At 35.1% G+C, this 25020-nt stretch overlaps 5 protein-coding genes across 5 annotated transcripts; 1 reads left to right on the forward strand and 4 right to left on the reverse strand.

The window, feature by feature from the left end:
• Positions 1-1534: 1534 nt before the first annotated feature.
• On the reverse strand, positions 1535-2344 carry LOC135134108 (uncharacterized). Its single transcript, XM_064062717.1, has 3 exons — positions 2246-2344; positions 1949-2148; positions 1535-1899 (listed from the first exon to the last, which is right to left on the reverse strand). Exons 1-3 carry the CDS (start codon positions 2295-2297, stop codon positions 1594-1596), a joined length of 558 nt encoding a protein of 185 aa, XP_063918787.1. The 5' UTR covers positions 2298-2344; the 3' UTR covers positions 1535-1593.
• Positions 2345-3705: 1361 nt separating this feature from the next.
• LOC135133605 (uncharacterized) lies at positions 3706-8277 on the forward strand. The gene is made up of 3 exons (XM_064062061.1): positions 3706-4831; positions 4916-5374; positions 5516-8277. Exons 1-3 carry the CDS (start codon positions 3706-3708, stop codon positions 8275-8277), a joined length of 4347 nt encoding a protein of 1448 aa, XP_063918131.1.
• Positions 8278-13965: 5688 nt separating this feature from the next.
• Positions 13966-17220, reverse strand: LOC135137303 (uncharacterized). Its single transcript, XM_064066926.1, has 4 exons — positions 17100-17220; positions 16794-16993; positions 16283-16744; positions 13966-15975 (listed from the first exon to the last, which is right to left on the reverse strand). The coding sequence occupies exon 4, from the start codon at positions 15967-15969 to the stop codon at positions 14185-14187; it is 1785 nt and encodes a 594-aa protein (XP_063922996.1). The 5' UTR covers positions 15970-15975; positions 16283-16744; positions 16794-16993; positions 17100-17220; the 3' UTR covers positions 13966-14184.
• A 1680-nt stretch (positions 17221-18900) lies between these two features.
• LOC135134117 (uncharacterized) lies at positions 18901-19694 on the reverse strand. The gene is made up of 3 exons (XM_064062730.1): positions 19562-19694; positions 19261-19460; positions 18901-19211 (listed from the first exon to the last, which is right to left on the reverse strand). The coding sequence occupies exons 1-3, from the start codon at positions 19626-19628 to the stop codon at positions 18951-18953; spliced, it is 528 nt and encodes a 175-aa protein (XP_063918800.1). The 5' UTR covers positions 19629-19694; the 3' UTR covers positions 18901-18950.
• Positions 19695-21200: 1506 nt separating this feature from the next.
• On the reverse strand, positions 21201-21891 carry LOC135134123 (uncharacterized). The gene is made up of 2 exons (XM_064062742.1): positions 21815-21891; positions 21201-21760 (listed from the first exon to the last, which is right to left on the reverse strand). The coding sequence occupies exons 1-2, from the start codon at positions 21861-21863 to the stop codon at positions 21267-21269; spliced, it is 543 nt and encodes a 180-aa protein (XP_063918812.1). The 5' UTR covers positions 21864-21891; the 3' UTR covers positions 21201-21266.
• Between the last annotated feature and the right edge of the window lie 3129 nt (positions 21892-25020).

A 25020-nucleotide genomic window follows, 5' to 3' on the forward strand; every position in this document is an offset into this window, starting at 1 on the left:
TTTAGATTATTCCCTGCTTTCAACATATAACGAGCTGCATCCGAGATCATCAATAAAATTTTATTCGCCGGCACGGCATTTGGCAAAAATAGTGACGTAAGACTGTCATTTACAAATCTGGTAATCGTATTGCCATTTGTTTTATCTAACATTTTCAAACTTACTACATACCCCTCGACTAGGGAAATTTTCATTTAAGATTCCAACAATTAAACTTGCCACGTATCTTCCACAACTATTGGTTGTTTCATCGACAGCGAATTATAAATAATTATCTCCAATGCGATGTTTAATTTCGTTGTAAACTTGCTGAAACACTGGGCCTACATAATTGTTTCGGAGAGTACTTTCAACCGGAATATGTCGATTGCAGTGTTTTTCAAGGAATTCTTGAAGAGGGCCTTTCTCCAATTTTTTTAAAGGTATATTGGACTGGATCATCATTTTACATAAATCGAAATTAAACTGAAACTGCTCATCTTTTGTGGAAGTAGATGCAACAGATTCATGTATGGTCTGCTGTTTAATTTTAGAAACTTCAAACATTTTCTTCCTTTTTACATGAAGAGTCGTTCTGACATGTTGCGTCACGTTATATTTTTTATCACTTTGAATCTAAAACAACGTACATATACAGGATTAACAAAGGAAAATAGATAAAAAAAAAAAAAATTAGTGGGCTTACGGTTTTCACACAAGCTCTGCAGAATATTTTGTTGTTTTCTAATTTTAATTCTCGAAAATCCCTTATCCACTCATCCGCCGTCGATTTTACTTTCGGTATTCTTTTAAAATATTAGTAATATTACCAAAAAGAACTCAACATGTAACAAGGGAGAACCACGTATAACACTGTACTACGACAGATGCGATAGACTGATGGTTGTGAAATAAACGGTTCATTTAAAAGTTTCCATTAGAAAAATTTTAAGGTAGGTAGTTGGTTACAATAATCCTTTTTCCTAGAAAATCTTCAACGGTCTTGCCGCAAAATGCCGAAAAAGAACATCTGGTTAAAAGCTTTAATTCATTATCAACGGAAGTAAGGATTTAAAGTCATAAAATCTATGGAGTATTTTTCCAATCCTATAATAAAATTTTATTACCCAAACGACCGGAACCTATTCACAGCAAGGGTCTTGAGTAAGTGTACTTCAATGGTCAAGTCCAGGTAAAATGCATACGGTACGCTACGCCTAACTAACAAGTATTTGTCATCCCGACAGGCCGGCATTTGAACAAAATATGCATTAAAACTCATATTCGTCGAAAAAAGCATTAAATAAGCATATAAGTTTTAATATGCATAAAATTGAAAAAAAAGCAATTAAGCATAAAAAAAATGCCAAATGACTCCAAATTGTATCATAGTTACAGATATAAAAAAGTTTTGAAGTGCTTACATTTTTCACAAAAAGCATTAAACCTAGAAATCCGCTCACTGATGATAAGAAACAACAACGACAATTGAACTAGCTTTCATTTATATTTATTTAATTTAACCAACGTCCTGTATTAAAGTAATAATCAAATATCTCGGGAAAAACACAAAATATATTTGGAGAAGATATATATTAATTTAAAAATAATGTACTAGTACGTATGTTGTAACTGACAACATTCATTTGGGGAATTCACTACTAAAGCTTGATACGATTTAGCAGAAAGTTCCGTGTCATCGCCAACGAAGTTTAGTGAAAAGTTTCCTTTCCACTCATGCACTTTCCCAACGATTAGTTCTCCTCCGTGCTTCACTCGTCCGATGTTGAGCAGCAACTTGGCGTTACCACGAGGATGGTAACCCCCAATGACTAGTTCCTTCCCAGCTGTAACCAAATGTAGATCTGCAGCAGTGGTGTTTACCCAAGCAAGAGAATCAGGCCTTGAAGTACAAAGTATCTGCAACCACACTGCTTAAACTGTATTTTATTTTGGTAAAACTGCATACTTTCATGGCAAGATCAGAATAGTTCGCTTTGTTATTACAGGCTAAGTACATCCCGGATTGACCACGGAAAAGATTTGCCGGTACAACGCCCGCATCTGCTAAATAGGCTTGACCAATATAGGTGGTTTGACCGTTTGAATCATGTCCACCCGGGAATGCATCCTTAGGTATTTCACCTGTATAATCTCGCCAGTAGCAACCTAAAATTTTTTATATATTTGGACATGTCGTACACAAATAAATTCAAAAATTTAAAGACAATTTCCTGGTATTTTCAAAACTGATTTTATTACTTACCTTCTGGTACTGATGGATGGTGGTGGTGATGATCACATTTGTGAGGATTCATCTTGGCGTACTTCTAGAGCTGGTAAAAATACTGGGTTCAAACGAGAAATTTCACACTTATTTATACCGGCTTCACTTGTGAAATTCCTTTTATTGCTATTATCCAACTCATCTTTATATGTATTTTAACGGATGACATGTTTTAAAACCAATTTATGACCATGAGGTAACACTGAACTAACAAAGGTGACAAAAGAAGCCTGCCGACGATTCTTTGAATATTATTAATCAAAAACATGACAGCAATATACTTTATATTTTAGAATTACATTTGCATTGTTGTCACTTTGTTTGTTCAGGTCTTTTTGAGATTTTAAAACTAGAAATGGCAGTTGTAAATAGTCCAGTTTTAAATGATGAGATCCACCCATATCCACATAAAATAAACTAAGTACACCTTGTAAAACCAATATTTAATATTTTTACCTTGCAAACACTATAACTTATGAGTACTATGTAATTAGATAATTGTGCTAATAGTTCGAATGTGAAAAAAATTATAGGGGATTCTTGTTACGAAATAAAATGGTGGAATGAGTTCACGGATCACTTATGATAAGTAAAAAGAGGATTTATTTTCAGAAATATATGTTAATATCGTCTCAAAAACAGATTAGGTATTATAACTGTAGGGACTTGCATTTTGCCCTTTTTTCTTAATATCTGTAGTCTTCTTTTCACAACAAGACAGGTAAAACATGTTTAAAATGGTAAGTTTTTGTAGGAAAGTATCAGTTTTGCAATTTGGCCCCGCCCCTCGGTTTGACAACGAATGAAAAATTCACAATTAAGCTTAGGAAGGATTTGGGTGGGGCTTAATTTTTGGCTTGTTTTTTTCTTAATATTCATAGTATTCTCTGAACAACACAATACTCAAAAACATGTTTTTTATTTTACATATGGAAAAAATAAGGATTTTGCAATTAAACTCCGGCCCCTTCGCTCACGCCGAATAAAAAAATCATCAGAATTGGGATAGGGCGGGTGGGCGGGGCTTATATTTTTCCCTTTTTTTTTCTTAATAATATAGCCATCTTTTCGCAACAAGAAACTTAAAACATGGTTAAAATAGCACTTTTCTGGAAGGAAATATGGATTTTACAAATATGGGGCGTAGCCTAATCTTAATATATATAAATCTCGTGTCACAATGTTGGTCCTCAATGGACTGCTAAACCACTTAACCGATTATAATAAAATTCGCACACCATGTGCAGTTCGATCCAACTTGAGTTATAGGATAGTTTAAATCTCAAATTATAGTCGCAATTTTGATTTATTGCTAATTATTTGTCTGCTATTATTTGACAGTCACAATTATCTGTTAACTCCAAATGATTCTAACAGATGTCGATACCTTTCGACTGGGTTTCTAATATTTAAACGATTAAATTATTATTGTCAGTCAAATGCCACCGAAAAAATCTAACCTCAACAACGCGAGCAGCAAAGGGGCACGACGCAAACGTGTTGAAAGAGCTCAGCAATTACCAGAACAAATCGAAACAAGAAATGCAGCTGAAAGAATCAGGATTGCAGAAAGTCGTGCACAAGAATCTCAAGAACAGCGTGACGAACGTCGGCAACAGAATATTACGAGAACAAGAGCGGCACGAGAACGAAACATAGCTACAGTACGAGTACTAGATCGACAAAGGCAACGGATCAGCCGCTCATTAACACGTGCATCATTCGTTCGGCTTGCCTTTGAATATGCACCAGATATTAACTACTCAGCGCATTCAAAAATTGCTATCGGTGGAATGGATAAAGTATGTCAATATTGTCAGGCATTGAAATTTCGGAATGAAGCAGCCGGCATGTGCTGCGCATCAGGAAAAGTTGTGCTGTCACCTCTACCCGCTCCGCCGGAGCCTTTATTATCCCTTCTTACTGGCAATTCAGATGATTCCAAATTATTTTTGCGTAAGATACGCAAATTTAATTCTTGCTTCCAAATGACGTCATTTGGGGCAACTAAAATTTGCGATCGTGCATCCGATGGACGTAATTTTGAAACTACATTCAAAATTCAAGGCCAGGTCTACCATAAAATCGGATCACTGATGCCAATGCCTGATAACAATCCGAAATTTCTTCAAATTTATTTTATGGGCGATTGTGAAGAGCGCGTGACGACTCGGTGCCTGTATAATTTTATTGAACAAGCAGAGGAAAGAGCAATTGTGATATTATTGGAAAATTTTTTAGAAGATCACAATCAACTAATTCAATTGATCAAAAGAGTTTCGCCACGACTGCAAAATGACAATTATCAAATCGTCATAAAAGCCGACAAAGTACCATTAGGTGAACATGCTGGTAGATTCAACGCTCCAACTGTTGATGAGGTTGCTGTTATCATGGTTGGTGATCCAGTTGACAAGAGATCTATAAAAATTACACGGCGAGACAACACTGTCAGTACGATTTCGGATCTACACCGTTCATATGACGCACTACAATATCCATTGATATTTTGGCAAGGACAAGATGAATATCACCTTAATATCAAACAGTATGATCCAAATACCGGTAAATTTGACAATTATCTATTTACTTTCTTACTGAATGTATAGATTTTAATTTCGTATTGCATTTTATTTTTTATTTTTTTAGGTGATTACAGAAATAATAAAGTTAGCTCAATGAACTACTACGCACACCGAATAATGGTTAGGCAACATCAAGACAATTATATCCTTCGATATCGTCAGCTGTTCCATCAATACATTGTTGATATGTATGCTAAGGTCGAAAGCGAACGCTTGCGATTCCTTCGATTCAACCAGGCAAAACTACGATCGGAAGAATATATTCACTTACGAGATGCTGTTGCTGGAAACATCGATGGAAATTTAAATCCCAATGACATCGGTAATGCTTTCATTTTACCTTCAAGCTACATCGGCAGTCCACGGAACATGCAGGAATACATACAAGATGCGATGACTTACGTACGTCATTACGGCCGACCGGATTTATTTATAACATTCACATGTAATCCGAATTGGGAAGAGATACAAACTTTACTATTGCCAGGACAACAAGCCATTCATCGTCATGATTTAACTGCACGTGTGTTTAAACAAAAATTGAAATCCTTAATTGATTTTATTGTTAAATATTCAATTTTTGGTATCACACGTTGTTGGCTGTATACGATAGGGTGGCAAAAGCGAGGTTTGCCTCATGCCCACATTTTGGTTTGGCTTAAAGATAGAATCCGTCCTGAAGAAATCGATCAAATAATTTCAGCCGAAATTCCAGACCCATTAATTGATCAAGAATTATTTGATATTGTAACCAAACACATGATCCATGGGCCATGCGGTGCTTTCAACATGACGTCACCGTGCATGGAAAATGGAAAATGTAAAAAAAAATTCCCAAAGCCGCATACGAATGACACGATCACGGATATTGATGGTTATCCAATGTATCGCCGCAGAAGTACTGAGAATGGTGGCCACACATTTACAATGCGACTGCCGAACTTTCCAAATCAAGTTGAGTTTGATAATCAGTGGGTGGTACCATACTCACCACTACTTTCAAAAACTTACAAAGCTCATATCAATGTTGAGCTTTGCAGTTCTGTTAAATCAATTAAGTATATTTGTAAATATGTAAACAAAGGCAGTGATTTGGCCATATTTGAAGTACAAAACATAAATAAAAATGACGAAATAGCACGATACCAAATGGGCAGGTACATTAGCAGCAATGAAGCTATTTGGCATATTCTCAGCTTTCCCATCCACGAAAGAGATCCTGCTGTCCAACATCTGGCAATACATCTTGAAAACGGTCAACGTGTATACTTCACTGAAGAAAATGTTCTCCAAAGAGCGTTCGAAGCTCCGAAAACGACTCTAACTGAATTTTTTACATTGTGTCAAAAACCTGATGTTTTTGGCCAATTCGCGAAGACATTGGTGTTTGGTGATGTTCCACGTTATTTCACATGGAACAAATCCAGTAAAAAATGGGAGCCACGGAAACAAGGAAAACCACATCCTTCCATTACAGGCATATTCAAAGCTAAGACATTGGGGAGACTTTACACGGTACATCCAAAGCAACGTGAGTGCTTCTATTTACGTTTGTTATTGGTGAATGTTCCCGGACCAACGTCTTTTGAATTTTTACGAACAGTTAATGGTCGAGTATTCAATACATACCAGGATGCATGTCGTGAACTGCAATTGCTAGAAGACGATAACCATTGGGACTTAACGCTTGCTGATGCTGCGTTGACATCAACACCGAATAACATTCGTCAGTTGTTTGCAATTATTTTGACGACGTGTTATCCCTCGCAAGCACAAACTTTGTGGGAAAAATATAAAAATTGTATGACAGAAGACATCTTGCACCGAATTAGACAAACAAATCAATGCCAAAACATAGATTATACACCAGAGATGTACAATGAAGCATTGGTCTTGATCGAGGATTTATGTGTTCTTATTTCAAATTTACCACTTAATCATTATGCTATGCCATCACCTAATCGTCCAGCCACCGACTTAGTCAATACCGATTTACAACGAGAAAATCAATATGACCATGGAAGTTTAGCAACAATTATCATGAACAGTGAACCATTACTGACAGCAGAACAAAAAATTATTTATGATCGGATTATGCTGGCTGTTGCTGCTGAACAAGGCGGTTTTTTTTTCTTGGATGCACCCGGTGGAACCGGTAAGACATTTTTAATATCGTTGATTCTTGCCAAAATACGGTCGCAACAAAAAATCGCATTAGCAGTAGCATCGTCAGGCATTGCGGCTACTTTACTGGATGGTGGGCGAACAGCACATTCAACATTCAAGCTGCCATTGGACGTTCATAATAAACCAGATGCAATGTGTAACATCAAAAAGAATAGTGGAATAGCTGCAGTGTTGCGGAAGAGTTCTATAATAATTTGGGATGAGTGCACAATGGCACACAAATATTCACTTGAAGCATTAAACAGAACTATGCAAGATTTAAACAGCAATAATAAACTTTTCGGTGGTGCTATCTTACTTTTGTCTGGTGACTTCCGGCAGACCTTACCGGTTATACCTCGCTCTACTTTCGCGGATGAGATTAATGCATGTTTGAAACAATCATTCTTATGGCGAAGTGTTGAAACACTTCGATTGACCATAAATATGCGAGTACAATTGCAAAATGATCCATCAGCACAAATATTTTCCGAACAACTACTAGATATTGGGAACGGTAAAATAGAACTGCAACCAAATACGCAATGCATTAAACTACCAGACAATTTTTGCACTGTTGTTCAGGATAAAAATGAATTGATTCAGAGTATTTTCCCGGATATACAGAATAATTATTTGAATCATGAATGGCTTAGTCAACGGGCGATTTTGGCAGCCAAAAACGTTGATGTTGACGAAATTAACTTCCAGATACAACAGTTGTTACCAGGTGATCTGATGTCTTTTAAATCGATCGATACTGTTGTTGATGAAAATGAAAGTGTAAATTTTCCGATTGAATTTTTAAATTCATTAGATATCCCTGGAATGCCACCACATAATCTTCGATTAAAGATTGGTTCCCCTATTATTCTCCTCCGTAATTTGAATCCACCTCAATTATGTAACGGTACGCGTTTGGTCATCAAAAAGATCACCGGAAACATTCTTGAAGCAACCATTTTGGCTGGGAAGTTTAAAGGAAAAGTGGTCCTGCTGCCACGTATTCCGATGATACCATCAGATTCTACCATACCCTTCAAAAGGCTACAGTTTCCAATTCGTTTAGCTTTCGCCATGTCTATAAATAAATCTCAAGGTCAAACAATGTCCATTTGTGGTTTAGATTTGGAAAATCCATGTTTTTCTCATGGGCAACTATATGTTGCGTGTTCACGTGTTGGGAAACCGTCGAATCTATTTGTGTTAGCTAAAGACAGGTTAACCAAAAACATTGTGCACCGATTGGTGTTAAATTAAATTGAAATTGAAAGTATTTATAATTCAAAAAAATAGATATTAATGTTTAAAACTTTAAGACTGTCTGCCTTGCCTACCTCATTCATGAGTTTAAGCGTCACATGTTATTTACTGTATTATACTGTAATATACTTATATTTGTTATAAAATTAAATGGAAATAATAAATCTGATAAATTTTTATTTTGTACCTATTGATTTCTGCTTAATATCAAGTGTAAGAACATTTTAATTAATTGTGTTCAACGTACTTCCCCTTCAAATCTCAATCCAGTGAATTTGTATACCAACATCAACATTTTCGTCTTTGTTCGTAAATAATTTCATTGTACTAAAGGGTTATAGTAGTAGAAAGTCAAATAAGGAGATCACCATATTTTTTTACAAATACCATCTGTGTGAAAAAGCATAGTGGACTCCGTGACTGATGTTCTCTTATTGTTCCTCTTAGATTGTTTACTATAATGTAATATAACAAAAACTTTAGCCACAGCAACGCGTGGCCGGGTCAGCTAGTTGCAATATAGATATTTCCTTAAACAAATTTTCCATTTTAACATGTTTGTAGTTTTATGTTGTGAAAAGAAGTCTGCACGTATTAAAACAAAAGGCAAAATGTAAGCCCGCCCACCCGCCCTATCTCGATTCTAATGATTTTTTGTATTCGCTGTGAATCAAAAGAGCGGAGCTTAACTGCAAAATTCTTATTTCTTTATAAGAAATTAAAAACATTTTTTTCTACCGCCCACGTTTTTTGGTTTTCTAATAGAGCTATTAACGCACGCAAATGACGTCACAGCAGTTCGTTAATAGCAGAAAGGCGTTCTTTAATAGATCTGGTGTAATTTAGATCGGTAAGATTGGTAGCAATGACGAGAAATGTCAGATGAATGTCAGTGGCAAATCTAAACTTAAAATTTCCCACGTTTCCGGACGCGTAGCTTCTTCGCAAGACATTTTAACCAATTTTAAATTACAAAAACTCGAATTGATTCGAATTACAATTGTTGTTGTGAAAATTCGAACCTCGAATATTTCGTGGTTAGTGTCAGACCAACCCATCACCAACCACGACAAAAGTCCCCAGTTTAAAAAAAATTGCAAATTTCAATTAAATTTTGGGAAAAAACGTGTGCGGTAGAAAAAATAGTATAAATAACTCGTTCATAAGGCCATTGAGGCACTCATCCTTTATATAACTCGCGGCTTCGCCGCTCGTTCTATAAACTTGGATTCGTGCCTCAATATTTGCCTTATGAAACTCGTTCTTTAATATACTATTTGAGTATCGTGTTGTTCAAAGAATACTATACATATATTAAGAAAAAAAGGCAAAATATAACAATAAATGTGACAAATCAGCCTCAAGTGAACGTCAGTCTCGCACACTGTCAGACAAACCGTTTTATCTATTATCCAACATAAAAAAAATTCGTTGCTGACTTCTGTCTAAAGACATCATGAACGGTTACTAGAAACCATTTTTTGGGAATTGACAAGACCCTAGTGAATAATTTCTGAAGTAGTTAATTACGAAACATCAAAAATATCTCGGGAAACACGCTGTCTGGAATTATCTGTGGAAATGTAGCAGTAAAATAAAAATATTGCATCAAAATAAATACGGGGAAGATAAGATACGTGTGATTTAGATTAAAAAGAAAAAGAATGAACTACTAAAGTCGTGGAATTAACCCAAGTCAAAGTTTTTCTCCATCTATATATGCCCTTTGTGTGAGACAAAAATCAACAAATTTTGAGTTAGTCGTAGAGTTTTATGTCAAATTTTGAAATCTGTCCTTTGTCCCAATCAAAAATGAAGCGATTTAACGACCAAGCAAAACAAATAATTTTAAATGTGTTAGGCTATGTTGTTAGAAACCAAGATTGTTTTGGAATTTAGGAAAAAAAAAGGAAGACAAAACTGGCCGCAGAATTGTTGAAAATTTCGGAAAGATTTGTCTACAGGCTACAAAAAGTCCAGGTTTAAGTGACTTTGAATACAAGAAAAATATCTCTTCTAGAATTGGTCACATAAAGATAAAAGTGAATCCTGGAGATTATCTATAAAATGGGTATTTCTAAAGAATACATTGTATACTATTAAGTTGTTGCACGATCGAGTAATGGAAAAGATTCCCGATTTTAACGTTGGTCCTAGATTGTTAACCAACTGGATAAAAAAAATTGGTTTCAAATGTACGAAAAATAGTAACATATTATTTTTGATGGAACGGCCTTCAGTTAAATTAAAACGAACAAAATTTTTACATGGACACCAACACAAAAGAAAAAATTTATATGGACGTATTGTTACATCTGTTTTTTCCTTTTTTCCCAATGATACATTTTAAAATCAATTTATTTAAAAGTACTTTTGCCATTGATGTCATCTCTTACTTTTTTTTCTATACAGTCTCCACCTCCACATAATTAAACTATGCTAATATGCAAACGAATTGTTTCCCAATAGTTCGAATTCTTGGCACAAAACAAAATGGCGCAATGTGTTCACAGAGGCACTTATTAAATCAACAAATTTGTTTATATAAAATTACTAGCTGACCCCGTGAACTTCGTTTCACCTACAATTTAATTTTGAATATGCAAAACCGAATGATTTGAAATCTTGCAGATGTTTTAAACATACAAGGTGACTGCGAAATACATGCAAAAAAAAAAATGGGGAATAGCTCACAATATGATTATGTCACTGGGTAAAATTCACGGTCCTAAGTAGTAGCAGTGTCTAGAAAAAATTATTTGAAATTCAATGTAAATTGTTGTACGCGCCGCTGGACTGTTTTGTGACCTACATAATTACTACAATGAATGGAACAGAGCGAGTCGGTTAAAGAACCAAAAAAGTTACTTTATCAGGCACTTTTTTAATCGCAACGTGAAAAACACGAAAAGGGCCAGTTAGCATCGAGCGGTCGGTGAAATCGGTTTATGGTGCAGTTTTCCCATGCAGATTGTGTCGATATGGTAATGGGTGCATCAGTGGTACAGCATCTCCGAGATCATGGTACCTTCAACCTCAAACTCACGATCGTGGCCGTGATAGGACAGAAAGAAGAAGTTGGATTTTCACAGCTTGTAGTGCATCCTACATTAAAAGAATACGGCCACATCCATACCATGTTGACAAAGTGCACGGTTTGGAGTCCACTGATTGTTCACGTTGTGTAACTCACTTTTTGTCCGATGGAACTCCACGTAGTCGTCAACAAGTACGATTTCAAGAGACGGTTTTCGATAAATGTGTATCAGTTGGATGAAACAGTTCGTTTGTGGAAATCAACAGTGTCCAGAAATTATCGAAGAGCTTCAACAAGTGAAAGTGACACCCGCTACTCCGGTGTTTTTTTACCTATCAACAAACCTCTTGCGACGCTCTGACGCCTGTATTGCTAGTCAAGGACAACATTTTCAACATTTCTTGTAAAAAGGTAGTAGCATTCTAAGTTGCTCTTATTTCTGTTCCAATAAACAACGTAAAATCGTTGTGACAAGGACCAAACATCCGTCAGAATCAAAATTACCAAAAAACTTTCACACTGACCTTTAACGATGAATGAGTAAATGAATGAACGAATGATAAGCAGCAAAAAGTCGGTTTTACTTTTAATTGAAACTGAAAGTGTTTAGGTCGTTTTTATTCGAACGTTTTTCCAACTCTGTTTACAAGGTGGCTCAGTGCCTTCGTATCGAGGGTGGTTCATGGGGGTTTTGCCCCATTCGATTTTTAATTTCTTTTTTCTATATTTCGGCTCTACTAGGGTGGGGGATGCCGTGGTTAAAATATTTGCACTTATTTCGCAGTCAGCCTGTATGATAAGCAAAATAAATTTTTATTCAAAATAATATTTACTTCCTCCAAAAAATTGATGACGTCAGCCCAAAATTTTGCCAAATGAATCCTTTTTAAAATATCCAAAGTAGGATGAGACTATACTTGTGATTTTTCATTCCATTCATATTCTTTAGTTTTGCTTATAGGGAGTGTCTCGAAAAAATTAATCACTGAGTCAGTTTATTTTATTGATTGAATCAAGAATTGCAAAACTGAATTTTGAAATATTGCAGACGTTTTGAAGTTACTGTTTGACATGGTACGTTTTTAATCAAATAAATAGATCTGTTTATCAAGCCCAAAAACTTCATGACGTCATCTCAAGATTTTGCCGAATAAATCCTATCTAAAATGTGCAAAATATCATCAGTATATTTTCGTAATTTATCATTGCATTCATATTTTTTAGATTTGCTTTTACAGTGACTCAAAAAAATGTATGGATCAGTCAATTTATTTTAGAGAATAACTCAAGAGTTGCAGAAATGACATAATTACTATAATTCATAATGTTTAAATATGATAACTATTAATATGTGATAATTAAACCGAAAACTATTTTCCTAAAAACACGAGGTTAGCAAAAACAAATTAGTTTGTTTAAACATTGTTAAGTTAACCCCGAAAATGTACAATTTCTGAGCTAAAATATGAAAAATAATTTTTGCAATTCATCGTGACGTACGATGACATCACTGTCACGTGAGCTACCTGATAAAAGGTCTATTTTTCCGTCCTCTGTGTTTAGTTTTGATTTCGGTTTGGTGGCAGCAACATCAGAGTCCGTTTTGGCTTAAAACTAGGACTATTTTCACGAATTTCTAATTTATTATTAATAAATATTAGAGAAAATGTGTTGTATTAGTACTGTGAACACGAACGAAAATGGATATTTTTCCGAAAAGAACCGATAACAGGGTAAGTACGACTTCAGTTTTAATTTATGTATTCCCTGATTTATTCACTCGACAATGTTTAAATTTTGGGAAAATTTTCGAAACGGTTGAAGTCGGTTGATCAAAACTATACATTTTCACGATATAAATTAATGAATTTTAAACATAATTAATATCACTTATAATGTTTAAATATGATAATAAGCATAAATATATATAATAATTAAACCGAAACTCGTTGTCCTACAAGGCCGAAATTATTAAAAGCAAATCAATTTGTTTAAACAATGTTAAATTATCCCCGAAAATGTGCATTTTCCCGGGTAAAATATGAAAAATAATTTTTGCAGTCTCATCGTGACGTACGATAACGTCAATGTCACGTGAGCTACCTGTATAAAGGTCACGTTTTGCGGTCCTTTGTGTTCAGTATTAATTTCTGTTTGATGGCCGCAAGACGGTCGCTTCATTTTGGCGTAAAAGTGGAGCGTTTTAGCGAATTTCTAGTTTATTATTAATACATATTACGGAAAATATGTTGTGTTAGTGCTGTGAACACGAACGAAAACAAGGTAAGCACGACTTCAGTTTTAATTTATCCGATTCCATATGATTCGTTTATTCGACAATGTTTAAATTTTGGAAATTCCCATACAAAATTTTTAGAATTTTTTGATTTTTTAGCTGTCTCATTTTTTGCAAACTTTCTTATATACAAACCTTGTCCTGACAATAAGGAACACATAAAAAAAAAGAATCATCCAATTTGGTGCAGTCATTCTGAAGTTATGCGCGTACATACATTTCGGCGATTCATTTTTATTTATATAGATTTATATTAAGTAATAGGGTAAAACCGGGATACATGACGCACGTTTTGAAAATAATTTGTAACATTCGCATTTAGTACTGGAACAGATTAAAAATTATGTCTGGCTATAGAGAAAAGCTTATATTTTATGAATAACATGTCGATTAAGTAAAAAAATATAAAATATTTCTTTAATAAAATAAAAACAAAGAAAGTGTTTTTTGCCATCTCTCCCGCACCATATGGGTTAGTTGACGCAGCAGCTATGGGAGAGATGCCTTGTAACAACATAACATTTTTTATTTGTAAATATTTGGTATAGTCTCTAGATAGGTGAAAGGAATTCTATTTTTGTTTCTTTTGTTCCATGCAGCCACATCTCATGCATGTATTTTCGTAATTGCTGCATGTTTCATGCAGCCATCTCATACATCTGTTGCAACGTATCCAATCAGAATTCGAAGACGTCGTTTCGTATCTGTCAAGACATTCGACACACTCATTTTCATCCAGGTCTTCGTCATCTGTGGTATCATTAACAATAAAATCATCTGCCTCATCTGAAGAACTTTCTTGACAAAATATTCGTTTTTTCACTGTTTTAACAGTTTTAGAACTTTGACTCATTTTCTGTTGCTTTTCTTTTTTCTTTTTGACAGATTCCTCTTTTTTCAGGCGTTTTTCTTTTCTTTCTTCCATGTAAGATAATTCCGTCAAGTTCTGGGCAGACTGTTTTCTTCTTGGACGTTTAGTGGGAACAGAAATGGTTGGAACAGGAGAAATTTCACACAAAATTTTTGTAGGCGTCCAATCAGAACTGCTTGACGTTCCAGGAACTGCAAGATTGGTCACAACAGGTTCTTCGGGGCAAACTTGAGCCTCACTCAATCTTTCATTATCTTCGGAAGGTACACGCTGAGTAGGATCAGCAACTAAAAACGCGTATTCGGGAATAACAGAAGGCTTCAACGGAAATATTCCTGTAGCAGCAAATCCTGAAGTTCCATTTTTACTCGTAGCGGCATTAGCCCAAGCGCTGCTAAGGAGCATTCCAAAATGACGACGGTGAATTTTTGTTTGTGGATTTGCTCTGACAAATTCGTCGCATTGATTTTTAAAAAAAGCCTTCAGTGATTTAAAAAAGGACCGGTCTAGGGGTTGAAGGTAATGAGTTGTGTGGCTAGGTAAACACAAAAGAATTACATCATTTTCAACTGCTGTCTCCAGCATTTCATACGAATTCATGTGCGAACCATGTCCATCTAAAATTAGAATACATTTTCCTGGGGGTTTTCGAGGTATAAAATGATTTGTAAGCCAATCCATAAACAATTCTTCGTTGATGTAAGCGGATTCTCTTCGCATTTTTATTACAGACCCTGGTGGCATGGCTTCTTCCCAGGCAAGTTGCTTATTGACTCCTTTGAAGATGCAATAAGGTGGTAAAAAATTACCCTCCGCATTGCAACATGCTACTAGCGTTATGGTTTCTCCCCTTTCGGTTGATTTAATACTTTGAACAACTTTACTACCTTTAATTGCAACTACTTTTCCAGGTTCATTATTGAGGTGTAATCCAGTCTCATCCATATTAAATATGGATAAAGGTTTACTAAGTAAGTCATGATCAGTGAGTGTCTTTGTAAGTAACTGAAAGTATTGTTGCACTTCTTCTTTGTTCATACCTTCAGCTCGAGCTAAGGAGACGCCTTCTGATTGTCGGATACTTAGAGTAGGATTTCTTCGCATAAATAATTTCAGCCAATCATTTCCGGCAATTTTTTTGGTATTGTTAAAACGACCTTGTAGTCCCATCGACTTTGCCAAATTATAAGCAAGTTGACGAAGGGTTTTTCTAGATGGTGCAAATCCCGCTGATTGCAAAGTTCGAATATGGGCTACCAGTTTCTTCTCTGCCTCTTCTCCCAAGAAGGACGCACCTCCCAAAGATCCTTTTTTCAAATTTCCGGTTTTCAGCCGAGTGCGTAGTGTTTTTTCAGGAATATTATGGTCTTTAGCGGCTTGTCTAATTGACCAGTTTTGATTTCGAACAGCTTCCACAGCAGCTCTTAGCTGTTCTTCTGACCATTGGCCCCTACTGCTTTTCCGGGGACCGTACATTGTAGGCATTTTGATCTAAACATTAAATGAAACAGGATTATAATTGATTTATAGTTTTAAATTGATATGCGTCATGTATCCCCAAACAGCGTGCGGCGTCTCTACCAAATGTATGGGATAGACGACGCACGTTCATAGTAATGCACCAGCAAAGAAAGTTGCATTGAATTAACTCACAAAGACACTAGAAACTAACCTATTTTCATCGACTAGTTTGAATTTTACTCAGCAGTTATATTTGTGTCAAAATCGTTGTGGAATTAAACATGCTGTGAAACTTCAGACTGCGCACAAAGTACAAATTAATTAATGTAGTACTTACCACTTGTAATATTGCTGATTTAACGTGAACACCGTTGAAGTAATAATCACGCTATCATATGCAGTGCATTGTTTCACATATTAAAGTTACCTGGCGCGAAATTTAAACGGTGCGTCATCTAACCCGCCGCGTCATGTGTCCCTGTTTTACCCTATGTAATATTTTTAGAGGTTTAATATATAACAATAAAATACAAATTAATTAATTCTGAATTAAAATTTCATACGAAGCAACACAATTTTCCTTCTCACTACCAACATAGTACAGTCCGGTGTTTCCTGGCATACCCCCGGCCACTTTTCCCGCCACTACTTCTCCCCCGTGCATCACTCGTCCTACGTTGAGCTTGTCATTATGTTGGAAACCTCCAATGACTAATTTTTTGCCAATTGTGGCCAGAGGTAGATCCGCAGCAGTGGTGTTCATCCAAGAAAGGGAATTGGGGTTTGAACTACAAAGTATCTGCAACCACACTGTTGAAACTATGCTTTGTTTTGGTACAAGTACGTACTTTCATGCCGATGTTGGAATAATTGGCTTTCCAATCACAGGCCAATTTCATACTAGGTTGACCAGGGTAAAGACTTGTCGGGATCAAGCCAACGCCTTTTAAATATGCTTGACCAATGTAAGTAGGTTTTTGGTTTATATCGAGTCCACCGGGGAATGCATCTTCAGGTATTTCGCCGGTATAATCTCGCCAGTAATAACCTAAAATTAAAACTAAACCTAAACGAAACGAGTCTTGTATGTTTAAGGTTGTATGTATACTTATAATAAATTAATATATGTAATATAATATATTTTTATTACTTACCTTTTGCTCCTGGATGATGATCGTGATCATGATGTTGATTACAGTGATCATGACAGTTGTGACTCATCTTGCCGCACTGCTAGAGTTTGTGAAAATGTTGTGTTAAAAATAAAATTTGCTCGTATTTATAGCGACTTTAGTTGTGAAATTCCATTCTGATTGTTGCTTTCCAGCTTATCTTTGTATTTGTGATTTACCGATGACGCGTTTTAAAAATAATTTATCAGCGAAAATAATAATTCCTAAGTCTGGCCCAAATACGTTCTTTATTGTACATATCAGGTGTAATATATTTTAACAAAAAAAATCATGTTACTTGTAACTAACAACATTCAGTACTAAAGCTTTATACGAAGCCACAGACATTTTTGTACCACCACCAACAAAGTGCCATTTTGGCGTTTTTACGTCATTCGCAAGCAATATTCCCAGGCGTAGTTCTCCTTGAAAAACCAATATTTAATATTTTTACGTGGCAAATACGATAAATTATCAGTGCTTTCTGCTAGATAATTGCACTAATAGTTCGAATGTGAAAAATACTATAGGGGATTCTTGGTACTACAGAAAATAGTGGAATGTGTTCACGGATAACTTATGATAACTAAAAAGAGGATTTATTTGCAGAAATATTTGTCAAAATATGATGCGCACATATTTGTACAAAATTTCTTCGAAATATGCACACTTTTGTATGCAATTTTCCCGAGGAGACACGGAAAGAAAGAACAATAAACTACAAACAAGAAACACAAAAAAATTCTACAGTTACATTTATTACCAATAACATATTTTACATTCATACGCTATTAACTACACATTTTTCGCAATTAGATTAAGTTGTTTTTACAGCTGTTTGAATATCATCCAAAAGGTAACCCGTCCTCAGGTCAAAAATAAACTGTAATACAGTGTACCTAATTAAAGACTAATTGACGAATTCTGCATACTTACATGATGTTAGATTTGTTTCTAAATAAAGTATGCAATGTTTTACTCAAGAATTTGTGAACTAGATATGCAGTGAGATCCAGAACTATGGAACAATGAATATGTATAAAATGATACAACATAAAATAAAATGGTCACTTAAAGAATGGTAAAATCATAATACACAAAAAAAAATCTGGAATATAGATTTAGAGAAAATAATGCCAAATCAATGCGACGACAAGTCTCAAAATAAAAACCTTGAAAAATCCTAAAATTTCCATTTCTCATTTTGACTATTTTGGAAAAGTCGTATGAATTTTCAAAAAATTAAGCCGAAAATAACCCCAACAGTTCGAAATGAATCTCCTTTCGAATTGTTTGAGGGTGCTCGGAAGAAACTCAAAATTTTATAAAGAGTTGTGAAACTTTGAGCTTGTAAAAAAGTTGTCTAAAAATCCAGAAGCAATTCACGTGTATAGATTTCAAAGTGGTGATTCAAAAGATATATCCTGTTTTTGGCCCCGCAACAAGTTTTTACAAATGTCTGATTTGAAATTCAAATTTTTTTGTAAATCCCAAAAATTGCCATATTTCTTTGGGCGATGCTAAGAATAAAACAGAAAATAACTTCTAGACGTAAAATCTACCAAAAGATGTGGTAATTTTCAAAAGTGATAGAAAAAACGTCGAAATTTTTAGAAGGGGGAATATTGAAAAATTGATCTTTTGAGTTTTCGATGAAATGCGACTGTGGAAAAATTTATAGTCATACAAAACGGGAATTCTTGTGACTAAACAAAATGGCGGAATGTGTTCACAGAGACACTTATTAAAATCACCAAATTTGTATATATAAAATTATTTATATTACGTAATGCTTTTTAGACGTTTAATATATAACAATAAAATAAAAATTAATTAATTCTGAATTAAAATTTGATACGAAGCAACACAATTTTCCTTTTCACTACCAACATAGTACAGCCCGGTGTTTCCTGGCATACCCCCGGCCACTTTTCCAGCCACTAGTTCTCCTCCGTGCATCACTCGTCCAACGTTGAGCGTGTCAGTATGTTGGAAACCTCCAATGACTAATTTTTTGCCAGCTGTGATCAAAGGTAGATCCGCAGCAGTGGTGCTCACCCAAGAAAGGGAATTCGGGTCTGAAGTACAAAGTATCTGCAACCACACTTTTGGAACTATGCTTTGTTTTGGTGCAACTACGTACCTTCATGCCGTTGTTGGAATAGTTGGCTTTCCAATCGCAGGCTAATTTCATACTAAGTTGACCAGGGTAAAGACTTGTCGGGATCACGCCAACGCCTTTTAAATCTGCTTGACCAATGTAAGTTGGTTTTTGGTTTATATCGAGTCCGCCGGGGAATGCGTCTTCAGGTATTTCGCCAGTATAATCTCGCCAGTAATAACCTAAAATTCCGCATTTGAGACGTGATGTATTTATAATATTTAAAGTTGCCAGTGTCGTTGGCGAAACGAGTCTTGTGTGTTGAAGGTTTTTTGTTACTTACCTTCTGTTGCTGGATGATGATCGTGATCAGGATGTTGATGACAGTGATCATGACAGTGGTGACTCATCTTGCCGCACTTCTAGAGCTTGTGAAATTATTGTGTTAAAAAATAAACTTTGCTCGTATTTATAGCGACTTTACTTGTGAAATTCCATTCTGATTGTTGCTTTCCAGCTTATCTTTGTATTTGCGATTTACCGATGCCGCGTTTTAAAAATAATTTATCAGCGTAAAGTAACATTAAGCTAATTCGGGCAGTCAGGCGATAAAATATATCCTCCGACGAGAAATTCTTCGAATACTATTACCAACAAAAATTACAAGAATAACGGCTATACAATAAAAAATATATTTGGAGCAGGTAGTTGTATGAGCCGTGGTACCATTCTGCTGAAAGTCACCGTAAACTAAATGCTTTGTGGGCACTCAAATGAAAGTTCACTTCATCACTGAAAAACGTTTTTTTCAAGATGGTGATCTGGATGTAGAGTATTTAGAAACCATTGACAGTATTGAACTCTTTGACCAAAATCAGTTGGATATAATTCACGTATATGTAGATGTGAGACGTAAAGAAAGCAAAAGATGAAATGACAAAAAATGATGTTGTCAAGTCATATGTCAGTTAGGGTAAATGTGTACAAGAGTGCGAATATGTATAAGAGTACGCACTCATGATTTCTGCTTTTTAGTGCCATCTGGGTAAGATGAAATTATACCATTCAGAATTTAATGCTAAACCTGAGATAAAGGTGCAAAAGTGACCTGAATTTATAGTTTGGTCGTACTGACGATTTTATGTTCACACGTTGTGTGGATGTAATTTTTACCGCTCATAGTTTTAGTTTTTTGTAAGGTACGTACCAGTTCTTTTATTTTACAGTAATAATTTTCATTAGTTGTAACTTTTAAGGTCTCGTTATGCACTAACACTTTTATACTTTCTATCCATCAAAAGCTTTTAACTTTGAAAACATTAGGTTATGTACAAATGTACAAGAGTGCGCAGCGAGGTATTGTATAAGAGTGCGCATTGCTTGCAATACGTAGTCTAATAGTCTTGGAGATACATATCATACGATAATGAATTATTTAACTATACTACTTTGTACTGCTTCTCAAGTTGTGTGGTGGTGGTTATGGTGATTTTTTTTTTATTTTTACTTCCTGAGCGTGTTGTAATCGAGTCCGTCGACCGACTCTCTATTTTTACGTTTTCTCGACTTTTCAAGGCCCCTAGAGTACGAAGAAATAGGTCTCCCGTTTTATGTGTAGTCTGTAGTCACTTATTCCCATTTATTTACCTTAGAAACAAATATTTTTTTATAAAATGTAATGCGCACTCATAAGCGGTCAAATGCGCACTCTTGTGCAATGAACTGTTTAAGAGTGCGCATTTACACATCTTGACAAAAATTGAAATTACTCTTAAAATATAGTCGTCTTGAGACGTACAATTAAATATATCTGATCTCTAAACATGTATATAACGAACCCATATCATAAAATCTGTCTATCCAAAAAAATTAAAAAGTTATTGACAGTTTTACACTAAGTGCGTACTCTTGTACACATTTACCCTATCTGTCAACCCGACTGCATTTAGGTTATACATAAATGGCAAATAAAAACTTCAAAGCCTGCTCCAAATATATTTTTATTGTACACCTGTTACATATATATGAAAAAAATAATGTACTAGTAACTAACAACATCCACTTGGGGAATTCAGCACTAAAGCTTGATACGAAGCCACAGAAATCTCTGTGCCACCACCAATAAAGTGCAATTTGTCGGGTCCTCCGTCATATGCCAGCAATTTTCCCACGCTTAATTCTCCTTGGTGCAGCGCTCGTCCAACGTTCAGCAGCTTTTTTGTACCCTTAGCACCAGGATGGTAACCCCCAATGACTAGTTGTTTTCCAGCTGTAACCAAATGTATATCCGAAGCAGTGGCGTTTACCCAAGAAAGAGAACTGGGGCTTGAAGTACAAAGTACTTTCATGGCAAGATCAGAGTAATTCGCTTTCCAATTAGAGGGTAAGTGCATACCGGCTTGACCACGGTAAATATTCGACGGTACTACGCCCCCATTTGGTAAATAGGCTTGACCAATATAGGTGGGTTGACCGTTTGAATCATGTCCACCCGGGAATGCATCGTTAGGTATTTCGCCGGTGTAATCTCGCCAGTAGTAACCTATAAATAGTACGACATTTGGGCTACCGACATCGTTGGCGATTTGCTACTTACCTTCTGGCACTGGATGATGGTGACAATGATGACATGTATGTGGGTTCATCTTGTCGTACTTCTACAGCTGGAGAATATTCTAACTATGTCCAAATAAGAAATTTCACACTTATTTATACCGGCTTCACTCGTGAAATTCCTTGTATTGGTATTTTCCAACTAATCTTTATATGTATTTACGGTTTTAAAACCAATTTATGAGCATGAGATAACACTGGACCAACAGAGGCGATTCCTTGAATGCTATTAATCAAGAACATGACAGTAATATGGTTTACATTTTAGAATTACATTTGCATTGTTGTCCTCTCTTCACTTTCCTTGTAGAGGTCTTTTTTAGATTTTAAAACTAGAAATTGCAGTTACAGTCCTGTTGTAAATGATGTGATCTACCCACATCCACATAAAATAAACTGCACCTTTCAAAACCAATATTTAATATTTTTATGTTGCAAACATGATAAATTATGAGTACCTACTTTGTGACTAGATAATTATGCTAATAGTTCGAATGTGAAAAAAATTACAGGGGATTCTTGTTACGAAATAAAATGGCGGAATGTGTTCACGGATCACTTATGAAAAGTAAAACGAGGATTTATTTTCAGAAATATTTGTCAAAATATGCGCACATATACAAGGTCGCTATAATATATGGAAACGGTTCAATATCTTGAGAACCAATTGTACAAATCTACTGAAATTAGGTACACAGATACAAGAAATTAAATGAAAAAAATCAGGCTAACTTATTTTTTTAAATGGCATTACCATATAAATGCATTTTTGAATAGAGCTTTTCTTTCTATTCATAGTATTCTTTGAGCAACACGATATTCAAAAACACGTATTTTATTTTTTGTAGAGAAATAAGATTTTGCAATCAAGCTCCGCCCCCTTCGCCCACAACGAATAAAAAAATCATCAGAATTGAGACAGGGCGGATGGGCGGGGCTTATATTTTGCCTCTTTTTTTTCTTAATATACATAGCCATCTTTTCACAACAAGAAACTTAAAACATGGTTAAAATGGTTAAAATTTTCCATTTTATACATGTTTTAAGTTTATTGTTGTGAGAAGAAGTCTGCATGTTTCAAAACAAAAAAACAAAGTGTAAGCCCGCCCACCCACCCTATCTCAATTCTGATGATTTTTTTTTTATTCGCCGTGAACCAAGAGGGCGGACCTTAACTGCAAAATACTTAGTTCTGTACAGGTTATTAAAAACATGTTTTTTAATATCGTGTTGCTCCAAGAATACTATATATATTAAGAAAGAAAGGAAAATATAAACCCCAGGCACCCACTCACCCCATCTCAATTGTCATGATTTTTTTATTCTTAGAAACTTAAAAAGGATTAAAATGGTAACTTTTTCTAAGGAAATATGGATTTTGCAATTAGGGTCCGCCCCTAGGTCTGCCAACGAATGAAAACTTCTTAACTATTTAGATCAGGACAGGTATGGGTGGGGCTTAATTTTTGGCTTTAATTTTTTCTTAATATACATAGAAAAAAAGCTCTATTCAAAAATGCATTAATTATATGGTAACGCCATTAAAAAAAAAATAAGTTGGCCAGACATCTCGGAAACAAATGAAGCAAAACAATTTTTTTTTGACGAATAATTACATCCGAATTTCTTGTACCTATATACTTAATTTCAGTTGATTGGTACAATTGGTTTCCAAGATATTTATCCGTTTCTACATACTATAGCGATCCTATATTTTTGCGTATATTTTGACAAATATTTCTGAAAATAAATAATTTTCTTGTTCTGAAAAAAAGACCACGTATATTAAGAAAAAAGGCAAAATATAAAGCCCGCCCACCCGCCCTATCTCAATTGTGATGATTTTTTTTATTCGCCGTGAACCATGAGGGCGGAGTTTAACTGCAAAATACTTATTTCTTTATAAGAAATTAAAAACATTTTTTGAAAAAAAGACTAAATTTAAGGCACGCCCATTAACCCCATTTCAATTGTCATAATTTTTTTACTCTTAGAAACTTAAAAAAAGTTTAAAATGGTAAATTTTTGGAAGGAAATAGGGATTTTCCAATTGATTCATCACGATTGAGCTTGGGATAGATATAGGTGGGGCTTAATTTTTGGCTAATTTTTTCTTAATGTTCATAGAATTCTTTGGACAACACGATACTCAAAAACATGTTTTCTTATTTCTTGTAGGGAAATAAAGATATTGCAATTAAGCTCCGCCCCCTCGGCTCACGACCAATAAACAAATAATCAAAATTGAGAGAGGGCGGGCGGGCGGGGCTTATATTTTGCCTTTTTTTTCTTAATATACATAGCCATCTTTTCACAATAAGAAACTTAAAACATGGTTAAAATGGTACATTTTTGCAAGGAAATATGGATTTTCTAATTATGAGGCGGAGCTTAATTGCAAAATCGATATTTCCTTATACAAATTTTCCATTTTATACATGTTTTAAGTTTCATGTATTGAAAAGAAGTCTGCATGTATTAAAACAAAAAGGCAAAATGTTAGCCCGCCCACCCGCCCTATCTCAATTGTGATGTTTTTTTTTATTCGCTGTGAACCTAGAGGGCGGAGCTCAACTGCAAAATACTTATTTCTGTACAAGAAATTAAAAACAATTTTTGAGTATCGGGCTGCTCAAAGAATACTATGTATAAAAAGCAAAAATCCGAAATATAAACCCCGCCCACCCACCCTATCTCAATTGTGATGATTTTTTTTCTAAGAAACTTAAAACATGTTTAAAATGGTAAATTTTTGTAAGGAAACATGGATTTCGCAATTAGCCTCCGCCTGTAGGTCTGCCAACGAATGAAAACTTCATTACTATTTAGATCGGGGTAGGTATGGGTGGGGCTTAATCTTTGGCTTTAATGTTTTCGTAATATACATAGTATTCCTTGAATAACACGATACTCAAAAACATGTCTTATACAGTAATTTCTTGTAGAGAAATAATAAGAATTTTGCAACTCAAAAATCACCACAATTGAGACAGGGTGGGTGGGCGGGGCTTATATTTTGCCTTTTTCTTAATATACGTAGTCGTCTTTTCAGAACAAGAAAGCTAAAACATGTTTAAAACGGTAAATTCTTGTGGACAAATATGGATCTTGCAGTTAATCCCCTCCCCTCGTTTTCACTCGTTGTCAGATCGATCATCACAATTGAGAATTGAGATCCAGGCTGGTATG

Source organism: Zophobas morio, unplaced genomic scaffold (assembly GCF_036711695.1).
Source record: "Zophobas morio isolate AGI-343-1 ecotype UQ-CSIRO unplaced genomic scaffold, CSIRO_AGI_Zmor_V1 ptg000004l, whole genome shotgun sequence".
Classification (NCBI taxonomy): domain Eukaryota; kingdom Metazoa; phylum Arthropoda; class Insecta; order Coleoptera; family Tenebrionidae; genus Zophobas; species Zophobas morio.

Coding starts and splice junctions, on each gene's coding strand:
- LOC135134108 (XM_064062717.1), bottom strand. CDS start 2,297: ATGAATCCTCACAAATGTGATCATCACCACCACCATCCATCAGTACCA. Junction 2,149..2,245: donor CCATCCATCAGTACCAGAAG/GTAAGTAATAAA, acceptor AAAAAATTTTAG/GTTGCTACTGGCGAGATTAT. Junction 1,900..1,948: donor ATTCTGATCTTGCCATGAAA/GTATGCAGTTTT, acceptor GTGTGGTTGCAG/ATACTTTGTACTTCAAGGCC.
- LOC135133605 (XM_064062061.1), top strand. CDS start 3,706: ATGCCACCGAAAAAATCTAACCTCAACAACGCGAGCAGCAAAGGGGCA. Junction 4,832..4,915: donor ACAGTATGATCCAAATACCG/GTAAATTTGACA, acceptor TTATTTTTTTAG/GTGATTACAGAAATAATAAA. Junction 5,375..5,515: donor TCGTCATGATTTAACTGCAC/GTGTGTTTAAAC, acceptor TTTGGCTTAAAG/ATAGAATCCGTCCTGAAGAA.
- LOC135137303 (XM_064066926.1), bottom strand. CDS start 15,969: ATGCCTACAATGTACGGTCCCCGGAAAAGCAGTAGGGGCCAATGGTCA.
- LOC135134117 (XM_064062730.1), bottom strand. CDS start 19,628: ATGAGTCACCACTGTCATGATCACTGTCATCAACATCCTGATCACGAT. Junction 19,461..19,561: donor TCATCATCCAGCAACAGAAG/GTAAGTAACAAA, acceptor GCGGAATTTTAG/GTTATTACTGGCGAGATTAT. Junction 19,212..19,260: donor ATTCCAACAACGGCATGAAG/GTACGTAGTTGC, acceptor GTGTGGTTGCAG/ATACTTTGTACTTCAGACCC.
- LOC135134123 (XM_064062742.1), bottom strand. CDS start 21,863: ATGAACCCACATACATGTCATCATTGTCACCATCATCCAGTGCCAGAA. Junction 21,761..21,814: donor CCATCATCCAGTGCCAGAAG/GTAAGTAGCAAA, acceptor TACTATTTATAG/GTTACTACTGGCGAGATTAC.